The sequence below is a fragment of the Pipistrellus kuhlii genome, unplaced genomic scaffold (assembly GCF_014108245.1).
Source record: "Pipistrellus kuhlii isolate mPipKuh1 unplaced genomic scaffold, mPipKuh1.p scaffold_m20_p_1, whole genome shotgun sequence".
Taxonomy (NCBI): Eukaryota; Metazoa; Chordata; class Mammalia; order Chiroptera; family Vespertilionidae; genus Pipistrellus; species Pipistrellus kuhlii.
The window spans coordinates 108,920,608-108,946,051 of NW_023425404.1; the positions used below are offsets into that span (position 1 = coordinate 108,920,608).

The 25,444-nt window shown below is 36.6% G+C and overlaps 1 protein-coding gene across 1 annotated transcript in view; it reads left to right on the forward strand.

Moving 5' to 3' along the window:
* The first annotated feature begins 1,787 nt into the window (after nucleotides 1-1,787).
* MALRD1 (MAM and LDL receptor class A domain containing 1) overlaps nucleotides 1,788-25,444 on the forward strand; it is a 578,615-nt gene continuing 554,958 nt past the window's right edge. The window contains exons 1-2 of the mRNA XM_036459535.2: nucleotides 1,788-2,136; nucleotides 20,614-20,754. Of these exons, the coding sequence (XP_036315428.1) occupies nucleotides 1,959-2,136; nucleotides 20,614-20,754 (319 nt within the window). The 5' untranslated portion in view covers nucleotides 1,788-1,958. The remainder of the gene's footprint in view (nucleotides 2,137-20,613; nucleotides 20,755-25,444) is intronic.

Here is a 25,444-nt window from a genome sequence, read left to right on the forward strand (position 1 = left end):
GGCAGTGGTCTAACCTCCAGGGAAGGGCAGGTGGGGGCATCTAACTGCAGGGGAGCAGTTAGATGTCAATCAGGCCAGTAGGCAGAAAAAGTTAGAGGAAATCTTATAGGCAGACAGGTGAGTGGTTAGGAGCCAGCAGTCCTGGATTGTGAGAGGGATATCCAACTGCCAGTTTAGGCCCAATCTACAGGGCTGAGGGACAGCCCCCACCAGTGCACAAATTTTGTGCACTTGGCCTCTGGTCTTATATAATAAAAGTGTATTATATAAATCCACCTAACAGCAGAACAACTGTTTGCTATGACACGCACTGACCACAAGGGGGAAAAAGCTCAACCCAGGAGCTGCCCCTTGGTGGTCAGTGCGCTCCCACAGGAGAAGCGCTGCTCAGCCAGAAGCCGGGCTCATGGCTGGTGAGCACAGTGGCAGTGGCAGGAGCCTCTCCCACCTCGGATACAGGCAGACAGTAAGAAGCCAGGGGTCCCGGACTGTGAGAGCCCTGGACTGCAAGAAGGTACAGGCCAGGCTGAGGAGCCCCACAGGTGGATGAATCTGTGCAGCAGGTCTCTAGTATATTGATAATACTGTAAATTGTAAGTGTGAAGAGAAAGACTATAAAAAAGTGAAAAGGACCTTTAAGAGACACACAAAGAGGAATAACAGGGTATTACTCAATATTCTTTTACAAAACAGAGAAATAAGGGGAACAGTTAGGTGTGAAGCTGAATAAAGCAGAGAGCAATGAAATACTAGAGAATGTGGAGTGCTCAATGATAGTCCAAAAGTATGGATTTTCCTCCCAGAGTCCTGAAGGCTCATATCATAGAATTTTAATATTTTCATTGGGCCTTTTCTTTCTAGAATGTGGGGGTGGGGGAAGTGGGGAATCTTACTTTTCTCAGACTTTCTTTAAATGTGCAGATGCATTCTCTGCCCCTGAGCTATTGTCCATGCCACCATACATGGTCCACTTGCTTCTCACAATCTCCTGGGCTATCTCTGTCTCTTGTTGTCATTTTTCAGAAATTACAAGAAAGTTGTTTAAAAAGAATGTTAACATGCCTTTAAGAAATCAAATATAAAGGAATATTCTGAATATTCAACTTCAAATAACTTCTATAATTATTCAGCCCATAGAATTTTAATATGTCAATGTATTCTGAACTTTGGTACACTGTGATTCCAAAGATGCATCTAAAAATCGTGTGTTTCACCTGCAAAAGTAAATGAAAACGAACTGACTATAGAAGGATGAGCATTTGAGTTCTACTTTCTAACACCAAGTGATTCTATTTCCTCATATATTTCCTTGGACCCCAGTTATGTGATTTGTAAAATAATGATCTCCAATGTCTTTTTAACATTTAAAATCTTATTGTTCCCAAGTAATCTAAACAAGCAATTCAAGGTTTCTATTCAATAATAAAGGATTTCCATTTCATTCCCATGGAGCCATTCTGATATTTGGGCTTGCAATATTTGAGTATTTTTTAGTAACCACAATAATGTTCTGAATTACATGAATGTGATTAAATAAGCATATGAATTCACACAGAACATTTCTATATCATTTATCTTTTTAAGGTGGTTTTCTCTCCATTTATATACTGGCCCACTCTTTTATTTAAAATTTTCTTTCAGGAGATAGCAGGAACACAAAAGGCTTAAATTGTTAAACAGAGCAATAAATGTGTATGTTGATCTAGATAGAGAAATGGTGCAATTACTCAAGTTAAATATTTTCTAAAGACACTCCTGTGAAAGACTCAATCAAGGAACTGCCTTGGGAGTCATTTGCCAGAGTTGCAGATTGTTACCAACAGTCCCCAGTCATAAGAGGTAAACCTGGAAAGGAAAGAACAGAGAAAAGAAAAATAATGTTTCTAACGAGGGATTCACTTATTACAGCTGCCTGACTTCTACAGACAGACCAAGCGCCGCTCTTCTGCCTGGCCAGAATGCCACCATTGCCAAAGAATGGAGCCTCCTGGGTTCCTTGGATTTTCTGTGTCCTCCTCTGTCCACTGGTTCGGCAAGGAGTAGAGGCCTTCGAGTGTGGCAATGGGGTCTCCGTGCCTCCTGACAGCGTGTGCGACTTCACAGATCACTGTGGGGACCTGAGTGATGAACAGCAATGTAAGTTCCATGCTTCTCTTTTCTCCACTTTCTGTATATCTTTGCCGTATACCAGGGGCTGCTGAGCAGCCAGGGAGATTCAGACAGATACCTGGCCCTGCATGGATTTAATTCATAAGCCCTTAGTGTAAGACAGAAACTGAGATAGTATTTTCATGAAAGAGACGGGTCCATAAATAAAAATTACTCTAGTGAAGCAATATCAAATTGCTAAGACTACACCTAGCTGGATGCATTTTAGATGGGTTTTTACTGATTCTACGGAAAGAATGACAGGCAGAAATGCATCATTTAATTTTGTATTAGTAGGGAAAATTTCAGAAGAAATGCAATGCTGCAGCTTTAAAATTCTGTGACAGAAAATACCAGCTAAAGGCTGAATGCAGTATGAAAACATTTTAACTAAATGCTAAGTTAAAGGAGTTAGATTTTACTTCTGCTGCTAGGACGGTACCACCAAGTGAACTGATTATGCCCTGAGCACAGTGCCTGGCTTGTAGCATTTGGTTTCGGGCTGAGGAAAAAGCACAAGCTTCCAAAACCTAGGAGCCTGAATAGACCACCTACTAATGGTGTGATCTTGAACCTCCACCTCATTATAAAAAGAACCGGCTCTCTCAGGTGGGAAATTGCTCCATTGCCTGCCGGTGTCATGGGTAAAGATTTGTATGTGTCTATAGTTTCTCTGCCAATAAGACATCCTGAAGGAATTATTTCATTTCACCAATGAAACTGTGTTGTTCTTACATGCCATTGCCTTTCGTAAACAACTAATGGATTAAATGGAGTCACTGTTGGTTCGTTGTAATATGACCTAGTTATCTGAAGGCACTAATTCTAGTCAGAGCACTTGATCAAACGTATTTTCTATTTTTATTCAGATACTCTATTAATTAATCTTTACAGAATTCTTTCATTCAGGTAAACACTATTAGTATTTGCAGAATTTCTTCTGCTAAAATAGATTCTACACATTTAATTTTGCTGTTGTTGGCCTTCTTGTTACATATTCAGTTGTTACATTAAAACCAGAAAAAAGAGTTTACTGGAAAATGTCTTCTCTGTAGAAGAAAACAGTCTAATGATTTTTGCCCATAGTTTGGGATAGCTGTCAAGCAGTTAGTAACTATTAAATGCAAAGCACAGCCAAAGGCTAGGATTTGATGTTTGTCCAGTTTCCCCAGAAAGGCTGCATGTGTGCGAGCTGCCCTGCCTCTCCCCTCCTCGGGTCTGTCTGGGACAGCCCTCTGGTGAGCAGCAAAGAGGAACCGCTCGGCTGCTTTGGCAAGAAGTGCCAAGTCCCTTCCGTTGTTAATCTCTATGAATCTCCCGTTAGCGCACCTGCTGTGGTAACATGCGCGGCCCTGCCTCAGGGAGAAGGTTCAGTGAAAGGAGGAGGACGCCACAGGATGAGGAAGGTCTCCGCTGCATGAAAGGTTCCAATAACGCGCATCCGTGGAGGAAAGCGAAGGAACACATCTGTCGAATAAATAGATTTCATTTAAAAAATGTTACATTGGGAGATCACCTTTTGGCCTTTCATTTTTCATTTTCATTTCCAAGAAGTTTCCACTTGAGTATTTTATTTACAATGTGAACCATAACCTGTAGATAACATTGAGAATGTGAATTTCTATTGTATACTACACTGGAGGGGGAGGGGTGGAGAGGGGAGGAATATGGTGAGGGAATAGTAATGGCCAAGCAATTTCTCTCATGAAAGTTTGTGACGCTAAATTTACAGATGAGATTTTTTAAAGCTAACTTTATAATGATGGTACAGTAGTCACATTTTGAAAAAAAAATCAACCTGTACCTCTCTTTAATGTCCAGATTATGTGACCTTTAAGAAATAGATTAATAGGCTGATTATCTTAATGAAATTGGCATAGTTGATGTTGAATTTCAGATGCAACTGATTCTATTCATAGATTTTTAAAAATGTTCTTATTTTATATGATGGAACTCTGTTTAAGAATACTCCAACTGTTTAACTCAGGGTTTTTGTTTTGTTTTTTTTTTATATTAGGTTTAGGAAGACTGAATCTTCCCAATGGATTCAGTTCTATTTATGCACACTACTGAGCATTTAATATATAATAAGCAAGGAAAATATATTTTAAGTATAACAATTATTTAGTTCTGGTGTCAAGAATCCCTCTTTATTAGACTTTATCCTGAGCTAGGGAAAAATGTTGTGTAACTGGTCTGGATATTTAAAAAAAAAAATCATAATCCAAATGTTGCATTGTCTGCTTCCAAGCAGATTCCCTTCTTCTGGTGTTCATTTTCTTCTGTTTATTTGTTTATTAATTTTAATGTCAGAGTCAATACTAAATACAGAGATAGTTTGACTTCTAGCAATTGCTTCAAATTATTTGTTGTACAAAAGTTCTACTCTGCTTTGTTCTTCTTAACATAAAGGCAGCTGTGTTATATTGCTACCATTCAAATTCAAATCAATCAGAAAATTACAAAATGTTCTGTTGACACACTGTTAATATATATCCATATTTCAATGCATTCTCCCACTGAAGTATGCCCAGGAAATATACTTAGAAAATTACTTTTGCATACCTGGTGATAGTATTAAAACTGTTTTAGAGCTAATTTTTCTCAGAATTTACTGTGATCCAAAAGAAGAAAAAATATATTCAGTTAATAAAATACTGTTCCCTTACCTACATGTCATGCTTAAGAACTTTTTTTTTATTCACTCTAATATTTTAATAAAGAGACAAAGTCTTTTATACTTTGGTTTGATGTATATATCATAAAGATTTAAGATTTTATCTAATTTATTTTACAAATTATTTGAATTTAAGAACAAACATTTTTTTCAAAGTGTATTAATTTTATATAAATCTAAATGTATATGCAAAATATGTGAAAACTGATTTAGAGGTACATTCTCAAAATCTGAGAGGTGATAATGTTTAACCTAAGCAAAACATTTCTTCACTAGAATAACATAAATATCAAGTACTCTTATAGTAATTGCTTCATTTAAGTACTGGAAGGTAAAGCATTGATATAGTGAAATGTGAAATTTCATGTGTAATACTAATTACATCATTGGATGGAAAACTAGTATACACATTGCCATGAAACAATTAATAAAAATACTTTATAAATCCTATTTACCACAGCAGCACATATTAGTTTGGGCTATTATTACAAATATCATAGACTGGGTGGCTTAAACAGCAAACATTTATTTCTCACAGATCTAGAGGGTAGGAAGTCCAAGATCAAGACACCAGCAGAACTGATGCCTGATGAGGGTCCCTTTCCCATTTTGCTACGTTCTCACATGGCAGAGGTCATGCCTAGTGTCTCTTCATATACAGGCAGGGAAACCATCTTGAGGATTTTGTTCTCATGACCCAATCATATCCCAAATGCCTCACCTCCAAATACCATCACATTGGCAATTAGAGCTTAGACCTATGGATTTGGAGGGATACCAACATTCAGTCCACAGATTTATATATGTAAGAGATCTAATAATAAAGATGTATAATTTAGCTCAAGAAAATTAGAAAATTTTCACACACTTCAGTTTTGGCCTAAATGGGTGCTATAGTTTTGAGTTCCGTGACATTTATTTTAATTTTATGTAACAATTTAAGCACACTCAATTGGGCACTCATTGAAAAATAGCGAAGTATAGTTTTCATTTATTGCATTGGGCAGACTCATTAGGACCATTTTGCTTTAATGTCTCTGCAGATCTCTTGGTCTTTTATGGTGTTTAGTCATAAGTTTAGAAACATTATATTTCAGTGGCGTAAAGCCTTCAAGCTCCTCTAAGTCAAAAGCCTCATTTTGTAAATGTGAATGAGGTGAGACCCTAAACCAAGAGATTGATAATAGAAGGGTATGTATTAATTAATAGTGCCTCAATACTGAAACTGGGGTTCCTATTCTCCTATATTTCAAATATGAGTTTTCTGAGGTTTTACAAGTGATTATAAAATCCAGTTATTGAACAACTTTATAGGGCACTATAAAAGATATTGTTTCTAAATAAGACTATCCATTAGTTATTGATATCAGAATATGTGCATAAATCTCTAAAACTGTTTCCTTTCAATAACATTTGCATATAGGCAGTATTATTTATCTATATTTTATTGTTATTCCAAATACTTTCAGATCTGTTGTGCATGATTTGTACCAATTACAGGGTACTTCTGTTGAGGTGAACAGGAAGAGGAGGTACCTGTGAGAATAGAAAATATTCTGTAAAATGGAATGAATAAAAAGTGAAATAAAATGGATAGCAGTGCATATTTTAAAAAGATTAAGGTACAATTCCTTGGTTGCGGGCATATCCCCAGTAGGGGGTGTGCAAGAGGCAGCTGATCGATGACTCTCTTTCATCGATGTTTCTAACTCTCTATCTCTCTCCATTCCTCTCTGTACAGAATCAATAAAATATATAAAAAAATAAAAAATAAAAAGATTAAGGTACAATAAATACCTAAGTCTACAAAACTGCACACTGGTTTCAATGTTTATGATGAAAGATCTATGAGATTTGCCTAAGAATGGCTGTGAAGGCAAAACCAGAGGAAGTAGAGGATAACATAGGCAATAAAATCTCAAACATCTCTCATCGCAATATGCTTGCTGATACATCTTCTAGCACAAAGGAAACTAAGGAGAAAATAAACAAATGGGACTGCATCAAAATTAAAACCTTCTGCACAGCAAAAGGAACTATCAACAAAATCAAAAGGGAGCCCACCATATGGGAGAACACATTTGCCAATGATTCACCTGATAAAGGGTTAGTATCCAAAATATATAAGCAACTCATACAACTTAACAAAAGGAAGACAAAAAATCCAACTAAAAAATGGACAAAATACCTAAGTAAACATTTCTAGAAAGTAGACACATAGATGGCCAAGAAGCATATGAAAAAATGGTCCAAGTCACTGATCATCAGAGAGATGCAAATTAAAACCACAATGAGGTATCATCTCACTCCAGTAGAAATAGCTACCATCAATAAATCAACAAATGACAAGTGCTGGAGAGAATATGGAGAAAAGGGCTCTAGAACACTGCTGTTGGGAATGCAGACTGATGCAACCATTATGGAAAACAGTAAGTAATTTCCTCAAAAAATTAAATATGGAACTTCCATTTGATCCAGTGATCCCACTTCTAGGAATATATCCTAAGAAACCCAAAACACCAATCAGAAAGAATGTATACATCCTCATGTTCATAAAAGCACAGTTTACAATAAGCTAAGATCTGGAAACAGTCCAAGTCCCCATCGGTAGACGAGGGGTTAAAAAAAGCTATGGTACATAGTATGAAATACTATGCAGCAGTAAAAAAGGAAGAATCCTTACCCTTTGAGACAGCATGGAGGGACCTGGCGAGTATTATGCTAAGCAAAATAAGCCAGTCAGAGAAAGACAAGTAGCGCATGATCTCATAATAAACTGTAGAACAAAATAGACTCAGAAACATAGAAGCATGAAACAGACTGTAGAATCTCAGAGGTAAGATAGGGATGGGAAGAGATCAACCAAATAACTTATATACATACATACGCATAACCCACATGTGTCAAACACAAGGCCCGCGGGCCAAATCCGTCCCACCAGGCCTTGCAATGTGGCTCGCACCGCGCTGTCATCACTGCACTCCGCTGCGTTTCCATCACAATGACAGTTTATGACTATTCAGTAAACCATTCGGCCCGCGATTTAGGCTGGATTTTAGATTTTGGCCCCTTCTCTGATTGAGTTCGACACCCCTAGAATAACCCATGGATACAGACAATAGTGTGGGTAAGGCCAGGGGTGGGGGAAGGGTTGGCTAGAAGGGGTCAACAGGGGGAAAAAAGGTACATTTGTATTATTTCCAATTATAAAGATAAATGTCAAAAAAATTTTAAGACTTAGGGAGAGGGATGTCAAGAATGCTGACATCACAAACTTGAGAAAGCTTGGAATATTTTAACAAAGATTGTAAATCTTTTTGTGCAAAGGAAATGAATTTACAAGCTCCTTATTAAAACATTTCCCAATGGAGTCTGAAAATTTTTCAATGAGTAAAGGGATATCAAATGGAAATTAGATGTACCCACTTGTACTAATAACAAAATAGCATGAATGTCTGTTTAGAATTTTAATCATTTTATTTGATATAAAGTAAACATTCACTGGGGCTTTTATTGTTTTCATACTAGCCTTTTCTTTCCAGAGACAGTATTTTTCATGCAAGAGAGCTAATCTTAATCTTGCTCCAAGGGATAGGCTTCAGAAACCTTGAACTGAGCATCTTCTTTTATATGTACGCCTACTAGAGTCCTTTCTGCTATTTTGAAAATAATCTTTAGAAAATACTTTCATGTCAAATAGCACTATCAGGAGCTCTTCCCTCTTGGCAGTGTTGGATGCAGCTGAGCACAGCTGTGTAACATAAATCATTTCCCTTAATAGATTTTGATGTTTAAAATTGTTTCACAGTGTGGACTATATTTGTTCATAATGGGCAATGGAAATGTGAGAGAAAAAATGAACCACATACAATATGGGTTGTTCTTTCATCTTTGAGTATATGAAAATATGAAAGCAACACACTGAAGAAGCATTATCAGTGTGTTCTGAAAATTCACTGGACAGTGAATCTTTCTCCCAAGAAAGAGGATAAAGTGTTACTAGAATTTTATCTTGACCCACCCTACGGTGCTTCTATCCACAATCCCAACAGACAAAAGATGCTTTATACAAACAGTGAACTTGATGGAGCATGTATCTTTTTCTTTTTTTTTTGAGCATGTATCTTGATGGTACTTTAGGAAAATAAAACATGTCTTTTATAAAATGATACCATCCTAGAGTTACAAATAGTTTAAGGAGAAGGCCCTGAAAAAAACAAAATATTAGTCTGATTAGGGCAGGACATTTATCTAGTCCTCCCCCATTTTCTAGAATCTTGATTATCACAGTCAAATAAATATTAGATGGACTGATGCATTACTGGTCGGAGGAACTACCAGCTGTAGTTTTTCTTCTACCACAGAATTAGATAAAACTGCTCAGTTTTGCTATGTAATCTGCTCTAGTTTTGTGATTCAAGTGTACACATTCATACCATCTGGGGCATTCATTCTGTGAGCTCTCTTTGAACATTTCAAAGATACTCTGATGACATCAAACAGTAAACTGTTTCACAAGCAGATTTTTTTTTCTCAAACCCAGTGTCTGTATGCAGATAGAACTCTTACCAAGCTTGTCACCCACAGAACTTTTCTGTTTGTCAATAAACATCACTTCTCCATGTGCATGTTGACACTAATGGCTTGATTAGGAATTCTAAGAGAAGGCTTGCATTCTGTTGTCAAAAATATCGAAGTTTTGAAAGGACATTGAGTCACAGCCATTAAATAAGTTTTCATAAAAGAAATATGAATAGGATATAATGTTCTCTACTACCCAGAAATAATTGTGACTTTCCAGTGAATAAGTCTTGAAATGCTTGATTGGATTTGGAAGATAAATTTTAACTATTTTGAGAGAAATTGAAAACCTGTTCAGAAAAGAAAATGATAAGAGTTCATTTATTCCTGAATTAGTTTAGTTGATAGAAAAGTTTGTCCGTGCAAGAGATATAATTTTCTAATCAGGGCTCTGCATTCACCATTATAGGAATTACTGAAAAAGCCATAAGATCTTCTGACCAAACTGCTATGTTGGAACAGAGAATTATATGCAAATAGTTATGCATCATTTACAGTACTTGAGTATACATTGCTGTAGATTGAGTAAATGCTACGTGTTGTCCATATTTCTGCAGAAATCACCAGACACAAACACTAGACGTCTTCTTTAAGGGTTACTAACCGTAAACAATGGTAAAGAGAAAGCATAGTTTCATAATCCTTTTTTCATTGACAAATACACCATCAGTGATGCAAATACCACCAAAGATGTTCGCAATAATTTGAATATAAAGCCAATTATATGACAGGAACCAAACCTAAGTAATATTGAATAACTGGTTTGGGCTATGGAAGTGCTAATTCCATTTGCTGTCACATATCTTTATGAGTTGGGTTTTTTCCTGTTTCTGTCCCAGTGAAAATATGAAAATTAAGTCAGTGTGAAAGATAAACGTTTCTGGAAAAACCAATTGCCAGTCCAATTAATAGCAGTCTCCCACAGAAATTTACTTTTGAGGATAATTATTTTTTGCTTTCATTTAATTGGAATATTTGGATCATTTCATCCTTTGTAGGAACTGGCTATTATTATTATTATTATTTTTTACAGTTAATGAGAGTAAAGGAGATAATTCTTTGTGAAAATGTTTTTCTATGTTATCTACCTGAAGGAAATAATTTTCTAAAAATCAAAATAAGTTATATATAAACTTTTGTGACTATGAAAATACTTAATAAACTAGGAAAAGAGGAAACTACTTCAACACAATAAAGGCTATATATGAAAAAGCCACAGCTAATTTTCTATTCAGTGTTAAAAGTTTGAAAGCTTTTCCTCTAAGATCAGGAATAAGATAAGATATCCTCTTTCATTACTTCTATCTATACATTATTGGAAATCTCAGCCAGAATAATTAAATAATAAGTAATATAAGGCATTTAGATTGCAAATGAACAAATAAAATTATCTCTGTTCACAGAAAATGTAATTCTTAAATAGAACTTAAAAATTTGACAAAAACAAAACTAAACACATCCAGTTAGAACAAATAAGCAAAGTTGTAGGATACAAAATCAACACATAAAAATAATTTTCATTTTTATACACTAACAATGAACAATCTGAAAAGGAAATTAAGAAAACACTTTCATTTGTAATGGCATCAAACAGAGTAAAATAGTAATTACCATAACCAAGGAGACAAAAACATTTTTATGGAAAACTAGAAATTATTGCTGAAAGAAAGAAGACACAAATAAATGGAAAGACATTTAGTGTTCATGGATTGGAAGAATGGATGTTGTTACAAATCAATACAACCCAAAGCAATCTACAGATTCAAAGTAATCCTTCTTAAAATCCCAAGAATGTTTTCCCCCATAAATAATGTAATCTATCATAAAATTTTTCTGAAATTTCAATGGACTCCAAGTAACCAAAGCAATCATGAAAAAGAACCAAGTTATAATCCTCACACTCCCTAATTTCAAAAAAAATTTTTTTACAAAGCTACAGTAATTAACAGAGTGTGGAATTTGCACAAAGATAAATATATAGGCCAATGGAATAGAATAGAGTGCCTAAACATCAGCTCTCTCAGATATGGTCAAATGATTTTCTACAAGTGCACCAAGCCATTTTAATAGAAAAAGACCAGTATTTTCAACAATGTTGCAAAAATTGGATATTCACACAAAATTATTAAAATTGGATCCTTATCTTATATCACACACAAAATTAACTCAAAATGGATTGAAGACCATTAACTCAAAATTAATATAAGAGCTAATACTATGAAATTCTCAGGAGAAAACATAGGGGGAACCTTACAATATTAGATTTGGGAATGACTTCTTAGATATGATACTAAAGGCACAGACAAAAAAATAGAAAAATAAATTTGGCTTCATCAAAATGAAAAACTTTTTGCATCAAAAGATACTAGCACAATGAAAAGGCATGAGAGGACATATTTGTTATTCATATGACTGATAAAAGATTGATATGCAGAATACGTGAAGAATTATTACAACTCAGCAACATAAAAACAACCTGATTTAATAAATGGACAAAGGACTTGAATAGACATTTCTTCAAAGGTATATAAATGTTCAATAATCACATGGAAAGATGTTTAACATCACTAATCATTAGGAAAATATAAGTCAAATCCACAAGGAGATGTCACCTCATACCCATTAGGGTGACTATTATAAACAAACAAGCAAACAAAACCTAGAAAATAACAAGTTTTGGCAAAAACGTTGAGAAAATGAAATGTTTATGCATTGTCAGTGAGAATGTAAAATCTGGTAGAATCTGTGGCAATGATATGGCAATTCCTCAAATAAAAAAATTTAAAAAAAGTTAGGGGCTGGGTGGGGGAAGGACTATCATATGATATAGCAATTCTACTTTTGGAGATATACTCAAAAGAAATGAAAGCAGGGATTCTAAAAGATATTTGACATCCATGTTCATATCAGCCATATTCATAACCCAGAGGTGAAAGATTCCCAAGAGTTTATCAACAGATGAATGGATAAACTATCCTACATTATAAAATAATAATATGCAAATTAACCATCACTCCACTCAAGCCATGCCCACCAGCTGCACCCACCAGCCAATCAGAGTGATTATGTAAATTAATCCCAACAAAGATGGCTGTAGCCACAGAGAGCAGTTGAGAGGCTTGGGTTTCACTGGCAATAAAGGAAGCCAAACATTCCACACACCATCGTGGGCCTAGGCCTCCACTTCTATAAAAGTTTCAATTATAGAAGGTACATAAGTCCCAATAGAAATGGCTGCCAGCCACAGAGCAAGCATGAGGCTTGGCTCTGCTCCCGACTACAAAGTTTCAATTGTAGAAGGTAAATAAATTTCAGATATCAGGGCCTCTGCGTGGGTTGCCAGGGGGCGTGGCCAGCCCACAAAATACCACAGGCCCCTTGCTCAGGCCTCCCCACACCCCAAGCAAACCCGAACCCTGATCTGGGACACCCTTCAGGGCAAACCAGCAGGCCCCAACCCATGCACCAGGCCTCTATCTATCTAATAAAATAGTAATATGGAGATTGACCATCACTCCAACACACAAGATGGCTATCTCCATGTGGTCCAAGATCCTGCCCCCTTGTGGACACAAGATTGTCACCATAAGCTGGCCAGCAGGGGAGGGCAATTGGGAGGCACCAGGCCTGCAAGGGAGGGCAGTTGAGAAGGACCAGGTCTGCAAGGGAGGGCAGTTGGAGACAATCAATCCCTTAGGGTAGGGCAGTTAGGGGTGGCCAGGCTGTCAGAGGAGGAAAGATGAGGGCAAACAGGCTGGCAGGGGAGCAGTAGGACATCAATCAGGCTGGCATGGGAGTGGTTAGGGGTGATCAGGCTGGCAGGCAGAAGTGGTTAGGGGCAATCAGGAAGGCAGGCAGGTGAGCAGTTGATAGCCAGCAGTCCTGGATTGTGAGAGGGATGTCCAACTGCCCATTTAGGCCTGATCCCATCAGGATTGGGTCTAAACGGGCAGTTTACCATACCTTGAGGGGACCCAGATTGGAGAGAGTGCACACTGGGCTGAGGGACACCCCCCATCAGTTTAGTTTATATATAATGCAATATTATTCAGCCTCAAAAAAGAAGGAAATCCTGACACATGCTACAACATGGATGAACCTTGAAGACATTATACTAAGTGAAATAAACCAGTCACAAAAATACAGATAAAGTAGAATGGTGGGTTCCAGGGGTGGAGGGAGGGAAGAAGGAGGAGTCCTTCTTTAATGGGTATACAATTTCAGTTGGGGAAATGCAAAAGTTCTGGAGATAGATGTTGATGATGGTTGCATAATAATCTGTATGTATTTAATATCTCATCACTTCAGTTAAAAATGGTTAAAATGGTAGATATTATGCCATGTATATTTTACCATAATTTAAATTAAAAGAGTGGAATTTATTGTTAAGGAAAGACTACAATTGTGTCTCATAGGATTTTGTGTGTTTTTTTTTTTAAATTTATTTATTACATTATCACATAATTGTCCTCATGCCCCCCTTCCATCCCAAATCCCTCCCCACATATGTCCCCACCCCCTGTTGTCCATGACCAGTGGTTAGGCTTATATGCATGCATACAAGTCCTTTGGTTGATCTCTTCCCCTTTCTCCCACCCTCCCCTACCTTCCCTCTGAGGTTTGACAGTCTGATCGATGCTTCCCTGTCACCAGGTATGTTTTTGTTCATCAGTTTATGTTGTTCATTATTTCCCCCAGATGCAGGAGATAATATGATACAAGAAATACACTTATTAGAACCGAAAATAAGACAAGTCATAATGATTATGCTGCCATAAAAAAGAAGGAATTCTCATCATTTGCAGCAACCTGGATGGAATTGGAGAACATCATGCTGAGTGAAATAAGCCAGTCAATGAAAGAGAAATACCATATGACCTCACTCATTTATGGATAATATAGAACATTATAAACTGATGAACCAAAAAATAGATATAGAGATAGTAAAGCAACAAGCAGACTGTCAAATTACTGCGGGGAGGGTACGGAGATCTGGGGGAGATAATAGATCAACTGAAGGACTTGTATACATGCATATAAATACAACCAAATGGATACAAACTCTGGGGAGGGAGGGCATGTAAGGAAAGGGGCGCAATGGTAAGATACGTACACAGATAGTAATTTAACAAAAAAAATTAAAATATTTTAAAAATTGGCTAATTGAAATAATCGAATATTCTTGAAACGTTGATTTTACTATACAAAAAACTGTTTGACAAAAATTTTTATTGGTAGTTCATGCCATAGTAAAATTGAATAACATGTAATGAACCTAAAGCAGTCATTTTTCAGCACAAAAATTAATATTTAAAAGCTATCCAGATTAGATTATAAAATTTCCAAAAGCCTCCTACTATTTAAATAAAAAGGTGGAGATAATAGAAGAATATCATGTAAGGAAAAATATCCTATAAGTAAATTAATCCTCATAGGACTTTGAGGAGGAAAGTAGATGTGCATTATTAATATGTCCCAGTTTAAATAATTGGTTTGCTTTTAATACCCTCTACGTTTTCCTTTCTAGATTTTTCCTAATTCTTTTACTTTCTCTGCATTTTAAGAACTTTATATTCTGATAATCTATGCATATCATGCATTTCTGAGTTCTGCACCAGTTTCTCCACTATTACTGCTACTAAAACTTTATTCTATTCCTATTTTCTTTGAAGCATGCCCTAAAAGTAACTATCTCTTGAGGACATACTTTACAACTTTTTCTTCTTAGTATAGCATTAATGAGAGACTCTTCGGTGAGCTTTAATGATAGAATCTGGTTCTGTGGAAGCCAATTCAGGAGAGAATTGGGCCTTCCAAGAAACCACAAATTGCAACACAGAGACACCCTCCCTCCTGTACTACACTGCATCTGACCTTTGAAATCATAAAATTGATAATGATAATATGTAGAATCTAATGAACAAAATAAACTGATCAATAAAATAGATGCATAGAAGTTTGGAACAGACTGAAGGATTTCAGAGGGAATGCAGAGTGGGTGGGAGGAGTTATTAACAGGAACTTATATGCATATATGCATAGCCTATAGATACAGAGAGTAGTTTGGTGAAGGCCTTGGAGGAGCAGGTGCGGGGTGGATTGGGTCAATGGGAAAAACAACAAAGGAACATCTGAAATACTTTCAACAATAAATTTAAATAAAAAGAATAGAAAATGAAATAAGTTCCACAAGTTCAAAAACCCCAGGAACATGGATTCTTACTGACAAGTTCCTGCATACCATTCCTCATTTTTGCATAGTATCCAACTGTTACAACTTAGTGATGACTGTGGCAGCAGAAATCTACATGTAGGCAGATTTAAAAATAGCAGGTAGTTTCAGATTTTAATTTAGATGTGTGGCATATCGAATTGAAAGGTATATCAGGCACAATTCAAGAAAAATTGTTTAAATGGTTTAAAACATACAATTTTCTACTGGAGGAAATTAATACTTAGAAACTTTCTGATGCATTTTTGAACAATCTAGCAGTTATTACAAGTTCATGATTACATTTTAAAATAAGAATTAGTCGAAAATGTATGCTCTTTAGATTCATTTAATAACAAAGAAACCCTGTTGAGACCAAAGAGGAAAAATGTTTTATTTAGCTATTTTTCTAGTTCTATCACTGCCAGAAATCATCACCATTATCCTTGTGTATTAAAAAGAACAATGAGCATTGCAAACAGATGTCAACTAGTAATTATACTGTAAGGGAATTTCTTGGTATTCAAAAAAATGTTTGACACCTAGGAAATGTGTCTATATTTCATACACATAATTGCTAAAATATGGTGATAAGATAGTTTTGAATATTTTATAATCACAAGTAGAGAGTTATAAAAATTGGTGAAATCTAAAGGAAACTTGATAAGGTGCTGGTGGCAAATTCCAATAGGTCATAATTATGCAAGAAGTTCTTCAGAAACTGATGGACATCTTCAGCAGAGCTGAAGATCTGCATATTATTGCCTGCTGCCAGACACCTGAGGGCAGTTCCCCCAACTTGATGGTCCTTTATTGTTTACTGGACCTTACTTTTGATATGTATATCTGCTTTGCTAAAGGGAATTTGGGTCCAAAGATTTGAAGAGCCCACTTCACTAGAAAGTGGAGCCTCCCCTGGCTCCCCCATGCCTCTCAAATTTATATTTCCTGTCTAGTGTCTAGTTTATTCATTTATACACAGCCCTTTCTCTAGATTCCTGAAACCTAGTAGCAGAAAGATCCTAGCAATAACAATACATATTTATGCAGATACATGCATAGCTAATTAAATAACACACACATATGTGTATATATGTATTTCATGCACCGTGCCTCTAATAGGCACGGTGCATGAAATTCATGCACAGGGATGGAAGGGTGTCCCTCAGCCCAGCATGCACCCTCTTCAATCTGAGACCCTCGAGGGATGTCTGACTGCCTATTTAGACCTGATCCTGGTGAAACTGGGTCTAAATGCACAGTTGGACATCCCTCTCACAATCCAGGACTGCTGGCTCCCAACTGCTCACCTGCCTGCCTTCCTGATTGCCCTTAACTGTGTCTGCCTGCCAGACTGATCACCCCCTAACCACTCTCCTGCCAGCCTGACTGATGTCTAACTGCTCTCCTGCCAGCCTGTTTGCCCCCAACTTTCCTCCTCTTCCAGCCTGGCCATCCCTAACTGCCCTCCCCTACAGGGTTGATTGCCTCAAACTGCCCTCCCTTGCAAACCTTGTCCCTCTCGACTGCCCTCCCTTGCAGGCCTGGTGCCTCCCAATTGCCCTCCCCTGATGGCCATCTTGTCGAGGCCATCTTGTGTCCACATGGGGGCAGGATCTTGGACCACATGGAGGTAGCCATCTTGTGTGTTGGAGTGATGGTCAATCTGCATATTACTATTTTATTAGATAGATAGAGGCCTGGTGTATGGGTGGGAACCAGCTGGTTTGCCCTGAAGGGTGTCCCAGATCAGGGTTCGGGTTTGCTTGGGGTGTGGGGAGGCCTGAGCAAGGGGCCTGTGGTGATTTGCAGCCCAGCCACGCCCCCTGGCGACCCAAGTGGAGACCTTATCTGGAATTTATTTACCTTCTACAACTGAAACTTTGAAGCCTGGAGTGGAGCCAAGCCTTCTGCTGGTTCCTTGGCTGGTAGCCATTTCTGTTGGAATTTATATATCTTCTATAATTGAAACTTTGTAGCCTGGAGTGGAGGCCTGGGCTGGCCAAGGTGTGCAGGAAGCTTTGTTTTCTCTATTGCCAGGGGCAACCCTAACCTCCTGCTCTTTCCAGCTCCATGGCTGCCGCCATTCTGTTTGGATTTGTTTACCTTCTATAACTGAAACTTTGTAGCCTTGAGTAAAGGCTTAGGTTAGCAAGGGCAGCCAGAAAGCTTGGCTTCCTCCATTGCCTGGGAAACCCAAGCTTTCCTCCTGCTCTCTGTGGCTATAGCCATCTTGGTTGGGCTTATTTGAATACTTGCTCTGATTGGCTGATGGGTGCGGCTAGTGGGCATGGCTGGTGGGTGTAGCAGAGTGACAATTAATTTGCATATTACTCTTTTATTAAGTAAACTATGTAATTTAGTTTATTTTTGTTCAACCAAAGTCCCTGAAACACTAGGGTCCATGAGGTAAAAAATGGGATGTTTTGGCTATTTCGAATATTTCAAAGGCCTTATAGAAATTGTAAATTTAACCATGCTTTGATTCAAAGATTAACCAAGTGTCTTTGCTTTTGGATAGAATGACATCAGTTCTATCTGGAAATACTAGCGTCCTTATGCTGACTAGAAACTCTGATAGCCCTCTAATTCTAGGTGTTTGATAAGAAGGATTTGTCTGCATGCATATAAGCATAATCAATGGATACAGACACCAGGAGGGTGAAGGTGTGGGAGGGGGAAGGAGGGGAGAGGGAACAATGGGGGGATAAGGACACCTATGTAATACCTTAATCAATAAAGAAAAAAAAGAAGAATGGAATAGCAAATTCACAGTTAGATATTATAATAGAACAGAGCTTTAAGAGCTCATGTTCTGAAGTAAAAAAAGACCTGGTTCCATCCTTGACTTAGCACTCACTAGAAGTTCTACGTTGAACAAGTTACTTCATGCCTCCAACACAGCACCTCCATTTTCTTATTTAAAATAGAAGAAAATGTCTGCTTTATAAGGAATAAACTACTGAAAGCAAAACACCTAACTTCAATAAAATGTGGCTATTAAAATTCCTGTTATAATATTACAGAGTATAGCTGGTTTGTAAAATCTTTCAAAATAAGGATCAAGAAGTAAAATTAATAAAGTAGACCATAGTAAAAATACAGGTTTAGTTAGTGTTAAAGTAGCATTTCCCAATCATCCTTGAATTTTCATGTAGAAAACTTCAAGAATATGCACCAGGTGTATTATTATTAAATAATATTTTGTCCAAAATGTGATTAAATAAAAATTCACTGCTTGCGGGAATGCCAACTGATATAGTCACTATGGAAAATATGAATATTCCTAGAAATGTTAAGAATAGAGTTACCACCGAAGCCTGTTTGGCTCAGTGGTAGAGCGTCGGTCTGCAGATTGAAAGGTCCCAGGTTCGATTCCGGTCAAGGGCATGTACCTTGGTTGTGGGCACATCCCCGGTAGGGGGTGTGCAAGAGGCAGCTGATCAATGTTTTTCTCTCATTGACATTTGTAGCTCTCTATCTCTCTCCCTTCCTCTCTGAAAAAAAAAATCAATATTAAAAAAAAAAAAAGAATAGAGTTACCATATGGCCTAGCAATCCCTCTTTGGGGTACCTATCCCCAAAATCTGAAACATTTATTTATAAAGATATATGCACCTCTATGTTCAATGCAACATTATTCATGGTGGTCAAGACATATAAATAATTGAAGTGTTCTTTGAGAGATTATTGGATAAAGAAATACAATGGAATGCTACTCAGCCTTAAAAAAAGATGAAAAACTGCTATTTTATGGGACCAAACAGATGGATTTTGAGAATGTATTGCTAAACAAAAAAAGTCATAGAGAAAAAGTCAAGAACAATATGATTTTCCTCATATGTGGGATATAAAACTGAAAGTACCAAATGAACAAACGACAATTGAACAAAGGAAAACTCAGGGACAACAGTATCATGGTTACCAGAGGGGAAGAGGGGTGGGGTTGTAAAGTAGTAAAGGGTAAAGCAAGTCAGATTTTGGTGACAACAGATTTGATATTGGACGGTAAACACATAATGTAATATACAGATGATGCATTATAAAATGGTAACTTGAAACCTGTCATTTTATTAATCAATGCCATCCCAATAAATTAAAAAAAATGTTTTTGTGTCTGGGTTGCCAAGCACTATTTAACAACCAGCATAATTACTCTTACTATGGCTAATTCGACCAGTCAGGGCAAGAACAATCTTGTTAAAGGGACTTCATAGCTGCTAAGGATTACAACCCAAGGAGGGGTGATTTGTGGATTTATGGTTGAGATAACCTTTTTTTAGGTTGACCATTTTTAATTGTATTTAGGATTTTTTAAAATAATGGAATAAAGCCTTATTCTGAATAACCAAGTGTTCAAATCTTGCTTCTCCCAAGCCTCTTTGATAATTTATACCCCCCCCCCCAAAAGGGAGGGTAGGGTGTGGAAAGTCAGAAAATGCCTTTGCTACATAAAAGCTTTAGAATTTCAAGAACATTGAGAGTCAACAGGGAGGTGCTATGTTCAATTCCAGGGGTCCATCACAGACACGATGGAATTCGGATATGCCTGGATGGCAGCAATATTAAGATTGTGTTAGATGTAACCCTAACAGTAATTCCTCATATTTTGTAGCGCCAATGAGTTGTGAAGTATTTTTTTTATGTACATATGTCATTAGATCCTCACAGCAATTGCTTTAGGGAGACAGGGCAGGATATTATTATTTTAATCATGTAAGTGAAGAAAAAGGTTTGCTAAGGTACTTTGTTAATAAGAGACAAAGCCAGGATTAGGTCCTCAGTCTTTTGGTTTCACTGGGTTTTGTGTCTGGTGATTTATTAGAATGTCATATGCAAAAGGCTTTACATTAATAATTTAAACATAAATGTGAGAAATGATTGTTATGCAAGTCTACACTTGTCATTTGTTCCTAAGCTTTCTTTTTCTAATATTTTCTTATTTCTTAAGAAGCCAAATGGATTGTAAAAGCTAATTTATTTTTTCTCTCATTAGGCTCGAATTATGAAAGATGTGATTTTGAGGATGGGCTCTGTAATATGACACAAGATCAGAGTCTGAAACTTGGTTGGACAAAGAGAAATGGAATGACTGGTCTATCACCTCCATTTTATGATCACAATGGTGCTATATCTGGTAAATACTTTGAATTTCTTTCATTTCTTCCTTTTTTGTCATGTGTTTGATTATGTCAGTAGAATCTTGGCTGATATTTAGATACAAATAATTATACTGTCTAATTTTCTTTATACTGTAACTCTAACCATTTTTGATATTTGTTATTTTAAAATATCACATTGGATTCTTATAATTAAGTTCATGGGATCCCAAAGGTATCTAGACAATAATTAGGATGTTTTATATATTTTGACTCTATGGAAATTGTGAAATTTAAACATGAGACTCCATAAATTAATTCATCAATTTTATGCTTTGCTTTTGGCTAGACTGATTTCAAGAATCCTGCCTAGCTGATTTGGCTCTGTGGATAGAGCATTAGCCTGTGGACTGAAGGGTCGCAGGTTTGACTGGGTCCAGGGCACATGCCCAGGTTTCAGGCTCTATCCCCAAGGGGTGGAGGTAGGAAGAGGGCTCGGGGGGAGGGGGGCAATGCAGGAGGCAGAGGATCAAGGATTCTCTCTCATCATTGATGTTTCTATCTCTTTCTCTCCCTTCCTCTCTGAAATCAATAAAAAAATATATATATATTTTTTAAAAAGAACCTCTTTGGCATTAGTATTTTAGCGTAGAAGCTTGTTAGCAGAGTGTGGAAAGATCCTGGCTGAGAGATTAACATGAAGCCAGTATTTCAGTAGTAGAACTGCAAACATGGCCTTGTCTGTTTAGTTATAGTTGTAACCTCAGTGCCCCAAAGAGCGATCGTTATAACATGTGTCAGGAAACATCTCTATATCTAGGCTTCTTATCTGTAAATGGGATTAACGCTACCTACTTTTCATCCTGTCGTAAATTTTCAATTTTTATATGATATATTTTCAGAGCTAAATTTTAAAATCTATTAGAACATTAAAAACATGCCTGTGTCAATATTTGAAGTTTACTAAAACTCAAGGTAGAGTGATTACAATGTATTACTGATTTTAAAAAATATATATAATTTTTCTTATGGTAGGTCTGAGAAAGGCAGAGGTGGGAAGGAGGGCCTAAGGAGGGGAGGGGAAGGGAATATCTGTAATACTTGCAACAATAATGATAATGATACTTTTTTTTTTTTTAAGATCATCTTTCTTACGAGTATTTAAAACCAGGTTTAAATGGTAATATTAAAACTTTTGCATTTTGACCATTTGTTATATTGGAGCTGAAATCTGTATATTATGAAATAAGCATTCTATTAAACAGCATCCAAAGTTTTTATTTTGTTCTAGAAAGGTGTGATGGTTCTAGCCTAGGACTGCAGCCCTGTGCTATTCTCCAGAGCCACACCTGCAGTGACCCATTGCTGGGCATATTTTTGAGCTTTAAAAGTCTCATCTACACTGTGTTAACTCATGGCCATGTTAACTCTGTTTTTCCCGGGAAGCTATAAGCAAGCTCTATGTGCCCACTTATTTTTTATTTGTTTAGTTTTTGCCTCTGGCAGTTTATTATAAACATTTTCAAAGGATATGCAAAAGTTGAAAAAGTTTGCTGTGAGTAACCACATACTTACCACTTAGGTAAAACAACTCAAATAACTATATTTGTTTTATCAAATAGCTATTCATCTATTTATTTATTTCTCAATCCATCATATTTGCAATGCATTCAAAGAGAATTGCAGGAATTACTTTACCCCAAACAAAAAAATGGCATCCTTAACTAAATGCAGGAGTCCACAAACCATGGGCTTGGGGTATTTTCTGGTTTCTATAAATAAAGTTGCTGGTTTTTATTAGCTTGTGTTTGTATGTATTTTATTTTTTATTTTTTTTACATAGCCAGGCCCATTCATTCACAAATTGTCTGTGGCTGCTTTTGTGCTGCAAACTTGGATTTGAGTGTTTGAGTGGTTGGAGAGACAATATGGTCTACAAAGTCTAAATGATTTGGCCCTTTAAGAAAAGTTTGTCTGCTCCTACACTAGAGTTCAAGTTTTCCTTTTTTTCTTTGAGGTAAAATTTAAATTAGATTACAACACCAATATTAAGTGTACTCTTTGATAAATTCTGACAAATTACTATTTTTTTTTCTGCAACACCCATAGGTTAGATTTGCCTGTTCTAGAACTTCATATAAATGGTTCATACATTGTTGTATAAGGCCTTTTACACTTAGTATAATGCTTTCTGATTCATCCATGTTGTAGCATGTATCTTTAATTCTCTTCTTTTTATTGCTGGCCAGTATGCAATTGTATAGGTTATTCTCCCATTACCCTATGGACTTACACCTTTGTTTTTTCTTATTTTGAGCTATTATAATAAAACTGTTTTAAACATTATTTGTGTGTGTGTGTGTGTGTGTGTGTGTGTGTGTGCGCGCGTGTGTGTTAATCCTCACCCAAGAATATTTTCCTCATTGATTTTAGAGAGAGTTAAAGGGAGGGAGGGGGAAAGAAAGAGAGAAACATCTTTGTGAGAGACACACATTAATTAGTTACCTCCTGCATGTGCCCTGACTAGGTCCATATTTGCAACACAAGTATTTTCCTTAACTAGGAATCAAATCCATGACCTTTTGATGTGTGGACTGATGCTCTAACTACTTAGCCATACCAATCAGGGCTAACTAGTTTTGTTTTATTCCTTCAAATAACCATTCCCATAACACTATGCCACTTTTGTTTACCTTTAAAGCCTCCTGAAGCCCCCAATTTTATTATTTTTTTAATGTAAGCATATAAATCACTGGATTTTTTAATACCAATGTATCTTAAATTGTTCTATGCTGTCCTTTTTGAAGGCTGCTGGGAACCATAATCTATTAATACTTGTCAGACTGCATTATGTAGACAGTAAATTGGATTATTTCATTAAGGAAAAACAGCAGAAGACAAAAAATGGAAAGAAGAATCTTACATTCTCATTCTCTATATCACATTTTTGCAGCCTTTATAATCTTAACATCTTTTTATTTGGGAATCAGTAAAAAAAATAATGTTCAATGATTCCTTTATGTATGTATTAAAAAAAACAACACCTTTTTATCGAGCATTTCCACTGTTCCACAATCTTTTCTAGGACCTACAGATATAATAGTGAACAAGAACATAGCTCTTGTCTTCAATGAATTTGTAATTTAGTGATAGAGACATAAATTTAATACCTCCTCTATTTCAGAGACCTGCATTTTTTTTTTCTTTAAAGGGACAGATTATAAATCATTTTTTTTTAGGCCTTAAAGCCTATTCGACTCTACATTGTATTGTGAGAGTAGCATATACAACACATAAGAATCAAGCATGGCTGTGTTATAACAAAACTTTATTGATGGACCCTTGCATTTATAATTCATATAAATTTCACAGATCATAAAATACCCTTTAGAAAAATTTGAACCATTTAAAATGTAAAATTTAACTCTCCTACAAACCTGGTGGCAAATGCGATTTGTCTGTGGGCTGTGGTTTGCTGTTTGATAAACATTGAGTATTTTTGCATCTAACAATATGCAATTTTGGTGATACATGAGTACAGGATAACATTCCTCCTCTAAGAACAAACAAGTTATGATCTTAATTTTAAGTGGCCAGGGTTCACTTTTGTAGCAAATGTAACTGAAGCCTGCCTTGATGTTTACCCTGATTCTATAAAAGAATTAGCTTTGGTATTCATCTGAACTTTCTTCTTTTTTAAATTATTTTTTATTAACTTATTATCTGTGTACTTATTTTACCATTGTCCCTCGTCGCACCCATACATACCCTCCCTCCCCAGAGTTTTCTGTCCATTGGTTGTACTTATATGCATGTATACAAGTTCCTTCTCTTATCTCCCCCAGATCTCCCTCCCCTCCCCGCTATAATTTGACAGTCTGCTTGTTGCATTACTGTCTGTATATCTATCTTTTGGTTCATCAGTTTGTAATGTTCTTTATTATCCATAAATGAGTGAGGTCATGTGGTATTTCTCTTTCATTGACTGGCTTATTTCACTCAGCATGATGTTCTCCAATTCCATCCAGGTTGCTGCAAATGATGAGAATTTCTTCTTTTTTATGGCAGCATAGTATTCCATTATGGTGATGTACCAAAGTTTTTTGATCCAATCATCGGCTGACTGGCACCTAGGCTGTTTCCAAAACCTAGCTAATGTAGATTGTGCTGCTATGGACATAGGGGTGCATATATCCTTTCTGATTGGTGTTTTAGTTTCTTGGGATATATTCCTAGGAGTGGGATTACTGGGTCAAATGGGAGTTCCATTTTCAGTTTTTTGAGGAAACTCCATACTGTTCTCCACAGTGGTTGCACCAGTCTGCATTCCCACCAGCAGTGCACAAGGGTTCCTTTTTCTCCGCAGCCTTGCCAACACTTGTCGTTCGTTGATTTGTTGATGTTGGCCATTCTGACAGATACCACATTGTTGTTTTGATTTGCATCTCTTGGATAATTAGTGACTTTGAGCATGTTTTCATGTGCCTTTTGGCCTTCCTTGTGTCTTCTTTTGAAAAGATTCTATTTAGGTCCATTGCCCATTTTTTAATTGGATCATTCATCTTTCTTTTATTTAGTTGTATAAGCTGTCTATAGATGTTGGAGATTAAACCTTTATCAGTGATAACATTTGCAAATATGTTTTCCCAGACAGTGGGCTTTCTTGTTGTTTTGTTGATAGTTCCTTTTGCTGTAAAAAAGTTTTTATTTTGATGTAGTCCCATTTGT